Source organism: Verticillium nonalfalfae, assembly GCF_003724135.2.
Source record: "Verticillium nonalfalfae strain VnAa140/NRRL 66861 chromosome Unknown scaffold_2, whole genome shotgun sequence".
NCBI classification, from domain to species: Eukaryota; Fungi; Ascomycota; class Sordariomycetes; order Glomerellales; family Plectosphaerellaceae; genus Verticillium; species Verticillium nonalfalfae.
Window position 1 is genome coordinate 368,173 of NW_021167227.1, and position 6,253 is coordinate 374,425.

General features: G+C 59.8%; 1 protein-coding gene across 1 annotated transcript; it reads left to right on the plus strand.

Moving 5' to 3' along the window:
• Window positions 1-3,755: 3,755 nt before the first annotated feature.
• On the plus strand, window positions 3,756-5,551 carry D7B24_003522 (uncharacterized protein; the record flags this gene model as incomplete). The annotated part of the gene is made up of 2 exons (XM_028637711.1): window positions 3,756-3,855; window positions 3,927-5,551. The coding sequence occupies 2 exons, from the start codon at window positions 3,756-3,758 to the stop codon at window positions 5,549-5,551; spliced, it is 1,725 nt and encodes a 574-aa protein (XP_028499267.1).
• Between the last annotated feature and the right edge of the window lie 702 nt (window positions 5,552-6,253).

Genomic DNA, 6,253 nt, shown 5'->3' on the forward strand with positions numbered 1-6,253 from the left:
CGTCCGATGCACAGCAGCGAACACGCGTGCGAAATGGTCCCGGCGCCTTGTCCATCCAATCTGGACAGGACGTGGTGAGCCCAGAACAAACCTAATGTTCCTGCCACCCGAGCAGTTCGCTCGCCCCGAAGGGGTTCTCCACCGCGTAATGTCCCAGCCCACGGCACCGGGAGAGCAACAGCCAGGGGCTTCAGAGACGGGCTCACTTCGCGGAACGGCCACCCCAGCTCCCGCGCGGGCGAGAGGGCCCGACCATGGGCGCCCAACCGAGCCATTGGCATCTGATACCCAGTACCACCTACCTTTCTGCTGCTCACCCCCCCTTAAGACTAGTTTAGCGCCGGTCACCCAGTTGTTCCAAAACCCGGTAATGGCGCAAGCCCGTGATGGCCTCATGGGCGCCTCATTCTGCCATGCCGAATGCTGAATGATCGACAGACAGGCCCTCCTGGTCCCGGGGCAGCGCCCTCTACCTCCCGTGGCGCGCGCTCAGGTCGTGGTTTGCAGAGACATGGCATGGCGTTCTTTTCATATGCCCGCCGCATGCGCCTCGGGCCCAAAGAAAAAAGCGACAGGGAGAAGCGAAGGCGACAGGTGGGGGGGAGACGATATGCCGTTCAGCTCGCTGGCAGGAGGATCTACGAGGCCCAGGTCGGCGACCTTGTTGCAGCCATTTTCTTTCCCTGAACAAGGACTTGACGGTTGGGGTGTGGGGGCCTGTCAGTTGCGACTGTGCTGGGAAAGGGGGGTTTGACCAGGCAGGCATTGCCATCGCGATGTCTACGCCAACATGCCGACCTCTCCAACGAGCACGCCCAACAACACCCGTGGGGTCCCTGACGGCACGGGAAAAGAATCAAACCGAATCAGGGCATCTGACTCGTTTGCCGTCCGCTGGCCCGCGACGTGCCTGGGCCTGTGATACCGTTCTGGCTGAGCCCTTTCCCCTACCTCTTTCCCCAAGGCAGAGAAAGTGATAGTGACGAAGGGGGCTGCAACGTTTCAAGGGTTCGCGCGGCAATGAGCTAACCCTATTGCTTCATGCTTCTTCGAGCCACAGTGGTTGAGCAGGGGAAAAGCCTATCCCGAGGTGAGACCTGGAGGCCGGTCCTGATGACCGCCAGCCGTCGACAGCTCTCTGCATCCGGCCGTATTGCTTTGCTCTCCTGACCTGACCCGTGGGAGGCGCCGCGCTAAGAAGTGTCGCAGACCCTGTGTGTTGTTCGGGGGGAAGAGAGCCCCGTGAGCACGGGGGTATCAAGCGAAGGGGGTGGAGGAGAGCTTGCGTGGTGGTAGCGAGGAGAAGATGACAACGCATCACAGAGTTCCCGTTTGAGGGGGTGGGTGAGTCGCCTTGCCTGGCGAAAGGGCGATGGCGATGCGCGCGACGAGGGGGGGCGAAAAGGCCCCGTGATCAATGTTGACCGTGCGAAACGGGGCGTTGAGCAGGCCAGGGCGCGGGATGTTGCTGCGGTGCGCTGATGCCTTCAGTTTTCTCCTTGCTGTCTCCGCAGTGCAGTATCCATGCGATGCTGCGCAAAATTCCTGCAGATCCGATCTTGTCGCGGCGGCGACAGCACTGGCATCACCAAGAGGCTGCCGGTGACCACGGGGCCTGGACAGTCTGCCAGCCCTTTGTATCAGGAACCGCGAGCAATTGGAAGGACGAGTAGCATAAAGGGCAGAGCCACAAGCTGCCCTGTCACGAGGTCACCTGGGGAGAGGCGTGGCCCAGCCAAACTGGGAAGGGCCCCCAAAGGCGAAGCCCCCCTCCCTCCCCTCTCTCCTCTGCCCAAGGGCACGTCACATCCCGGCGCCAGAGCTGGCCGCAGAGCCAAATTCGATTCGATCAGGGGCGCCCACAGAGGGGACCCTGGGGCAAGTGAACGTGACCTGTGACCTAGATGACCAGCTGGTAGAGTCAAAGTTCAGGCACAGCGACTGGCAGAGCCGACGGGGGCTTCCAATTCCAGTCGACGGGGCCATTAGAGAGTGGAGGCGATAGAGTGGCCAGAAAGTGCATTCAATCAGGGAACGGAGCGACTCGACTCGTGATCCAGACAACCATGGCATGGCGGAGACGAAAGGCCAATTTCTGGGGTTGAGGAATGACGAGCCGTGGATCTGAGAGCTTCGGGGGAGGGAGCCACCAGTGCCAATGTCAGTGCCAGTCAGTACTAGTCAGTGCCAATGCCATTTCTCCTAGTCTGGCTGACCAAAGCCGGCGAAAGCGATCGTGAGGCTCCGTTTTGGTTGCGAGCCTCATGACCTCGTCTCCTCCCTCTTGCAACGCAGTTAGTGGCTCCTCTTCTGGCCAGGCCGTCGGGAGAACGGAGAGAAACAGAGTCCAGAAGGGGATAAGGCCTGGGCAAGACACAATGAACTGGAGGTGACAGGGCGATCTGGAGACGGCAGGCCAGCCCAGAACAGGAAACACGCCGCTGGCGGTTGGAGATGGCCAGGACGTTTCGGGGCAGTGTAGCATTACCGTATCCTCGGCTGTCTGCCCTGGCTTGCCTGGCTGATGCTTCCGTCCGATGGGGGGGGGGGGGAATGTTGTGTGAACAGTGGATAGCCAAAGACATCAGGCGGGCGGGGAGATGGCCGGGGTCCCAGGGCGGACAGGGCGAGGTGAGGCGACTCGCCATCATGTGACAAAACGGTCCATGATTCTGACGGTCGGGTGAAAGAGACTGACCAGAAGAGGCAGCAAGAGAGTGCCCTCAATAGGCTTAGTGGATTATGATGCGAGAACACCCGACTTGTCCTATTTGGGGTGCTCATCTGGTCCAGTGCGCCGCAAATGCCCCGGATGGGCACCCTTTTTAGGGAAAGCGTGCCCTTCGCATTTCGTCCCGACACTTGCCCGAAGCGGCAAACAGTCAGAGGGCCGGTACTTCTCCTACAGACTGAGCCCCTGGAGGCGAACCCACCCATCATGACTGACTGACTTGGGCCCCTCCCACACACCCTCCCACACCCCCCCTGCGCTCTCGTCCCCCCCCGTCGGGCCAGGCTCAGAAGGGGTGGGCAGGAGACGCCTGGGATCTGGGAAAGCCACCGACAACACCCCCGGCGCTAGGTACCTCCACGAGGTACAAGGGTACTTGTCCGTCGTTGAGGTACCTGTCGGCCCTTGCTTCCTTCCCATGCCCATGTTGTGAGGAGATACATTTACTCACCGCGACTCCCCCCCCCCGGCCCTTTACCCTTTACACACAGCACACGCACGCCCCCCCGTCACCCGTCCCCGTCCAGGCCCCCCCCCCCATCAACGTCCACAACCAGAGCCATTCCATACTTGTATCCCACTTCGGCTCGACTCCGATCCTGGACCTGACCCGACGATAATAATTACCACTCACTCCCCAGACCTCCCACACTTCCTCCCTCTTGCTACTTCAACTCTCCACCCGGCACTCAACTGCACGACAGACTCTACGAGTATCCACTGCATCTTCACAACACAATCATCGTTGCCTACCTCGACACTCCATCACCACCTATACGAACAAAAGCTGTCCACGTTGACGAATCGACCCTTTCACCTCATCACCTCAACTCAGAAAAGCGAGTCTTTGAACGTACACTTACGATTCCCATCCCGCCACCGGTGTCGACGACCTTCGTATTTGAATACAATTTCAACTTCCACCATAATATCATCACGCGCCCTCGCCGCCTGCATCACCGCAACCACATATCCTGACGTGTCTCCGCCCGCCTGCTCGATTCCCCGAGCAGCACGACACATCATGCCTTTCCCACTCGACGCACACGTCCTGACTGTCGACACCAACCTTCTGCACAAGGTCGACACATCTAACCCACAGAACCTCTATAGCATGTGGACTGGTAAGTCGCCTGCCGGGAGGCCTTTCCGCCCACAACCTCGCCTCCCTTTTACTGACATGGCGTCCCCAAAGTCTTTGCCCGCTGCGCAGAGTCCCTTGAGCAGGGTCGCAGGCTAGAGAACATCAGCTGGCGTCTCTGGAACCGCGAGACCTTCTGCTGCGCGACAGACGAGCAGACTCCCGCCTTCACTGCCACCAGCCTTCCCCGCGAGATCACCGCCGACGCCAGGATACCCGACATTCCTCAGCTCTCTGGCAGCCTCGACTCCGTCATGGACGAGGAAGCCGTTGACTTTTCCGAAGAGTCCGGCCTCGACATTGTCCGCCCCAGGATACAGAGGCAAGACTCGTGTGCCAGCAGCCGCAGCCGGGGTCGCGAGCGTCACATCACCGCCGACGGCTTCGAGAAGATTGTCGTTTCCATCATCAACGAGAAGGAGCCACTCTCCGCCCCTCTTCCCTTCATCGCCTCTCCCTACCTGGCCGCCAAAAAGGCGTCGCCCTCGTCCATTCCCAGCTTCGAGCGCTCCGGATCTACCACTACCGAGTCGCTCTCCAAGTCCTCTGAGGGCGAGCAGGAGCCATCCCAGGAGCCCGCGTCCCCTGAGCTCAACTCCCGCACCACCGTCGTCCGCGGCTTCTCTCCTTCCCAGGGCTCGCTGACCCGCACCATCATGGAGACTCCCCGCAGCATTCCCGCCACCCTTCTCCCTGAGCCCACATCCGAGCCTGCGGCCAAGAACGTCATGGCCAAGAAGCAACCTGTCTTCGTCATGGGCGGCTCTTGCTCCAGCAGCGAGCAGGACAGCCCCAAGAACACCCGCGCTGTCCCCGCCCCCCAGGTCAAGCGCAAGATGTTCGCTCTCGGTGGTTCCTCTGAGGAGGACAGCTCTGTCAAGAGCGCACTCGCCTCACCCCGCCCCAACGGCCTCCTCAACCCTCAGAAGAAGCAGGCCTCGTTCAGCGCTCAGCTCGTCACTCGCACCATTGACAACGACAGCGCCGTGGCCGATGACTCGGACACCGACTATGTTGACGAGAGTGCCATCGATGACGACGACGACTCCTCCGACTGGGAGGACTCGATCGAAGACAGCGGCCGTTCCAGCATGGACGACAAGACCCTCTTCCAGCGCGTCGACTCCAAGGTCAACCTCACTTCGCGCCGCTCTCTCATCTCTGTCATGTTCGCCCAGAACGACCGCGCAACCAAGCTGAGCAACATTGCTTCGCAGTCGACTTCGGCGCTGCCGCGTGCGTCGCGTCTTTCACAGACGCACGCTGTGGCCGGCTCGCCCAACGACTCGGACGAGGCCCCTCTCATGATGAAGAAGGGTGTCCGCTCTTCGCCTCTCAAGCCCATCAACGAGATTCCTCGCTCCACTGCCCAGCCCATCGCGACCGTTGCCAGCCACAGCCACCTCCAGGCCCAAGCCGCACTGTCGCCCCGTACCACGCGCCGCAACATGCTGGCCACCGAACTGACCGAGTCTCTGCGTCGCAACCTGCTCTGGGAGCGTCAGCAGAAGAGCTCCACCGCCAACGCGGTCCTCAAGCGTCGCCACACCTCCCACGACGTTGCCAACCTCAAACAGTATCCCGAGAAGGCATACATGAACAAGGGCGAAGACGCCAACCCCAACAACCAGTATTTCCAGAAGGAGACCCACGGAGGCTATCACTCCAAGGGTTGGTAATCACCGACCACACCGACTGCACAAAACGAAACGGGCACTTCTTTCCCACCTGCCCTGTACATTCACCCCAATGCATTGCGAGGCGACACATCATTCACGGTCACTTATCCCATAATCCAACGGGAGGACACTACAGAAAAGAGGCATAACGACCTCAACATTACGGCGGCGTTGCTTATTCATATGATACCACGGTTCTATTTTATCGTTTTTTTTTCTCTTCATCGGATGTCGGTAGCATTCCGAAAATTCATGTCGGGGGTACGAGAGACCCCCCAATGGTAGTGTGTACTTGTATGGGCCGGGCAGAGAGAAGGGACATCATACCCCGAGGGCAACCTCGAAAAACACAAACGGCCTAGGAAGGCTGGCTGGGGGATGCCGACTGCGAAGGGTACGAAAATAGGGACCAGAGTTCTCGGGTCTCCAAAGACGACGGGAGCATGGCGCAGAGAGTGGAGAGGGGCGTGAGAAGTGGGGAAAAGCGAGTGAGTGCGCTCCAAAACGACCCGCCAGCAGACAAGCTCTTAGCAAAAACATGAATAAGATTTGATCAAAAAAATGCTTCTTGTCCATTCCCTCCCAGTGATTGATTGCTCTGAATGGCCTCTGCAACTCTACTCCACTGGCCGAGTGCAGAGGGAAAACCACGGACATGTCACACGCGCGCCCTTGGTGGTACTTCTGTTTCTCGTGGCCCAT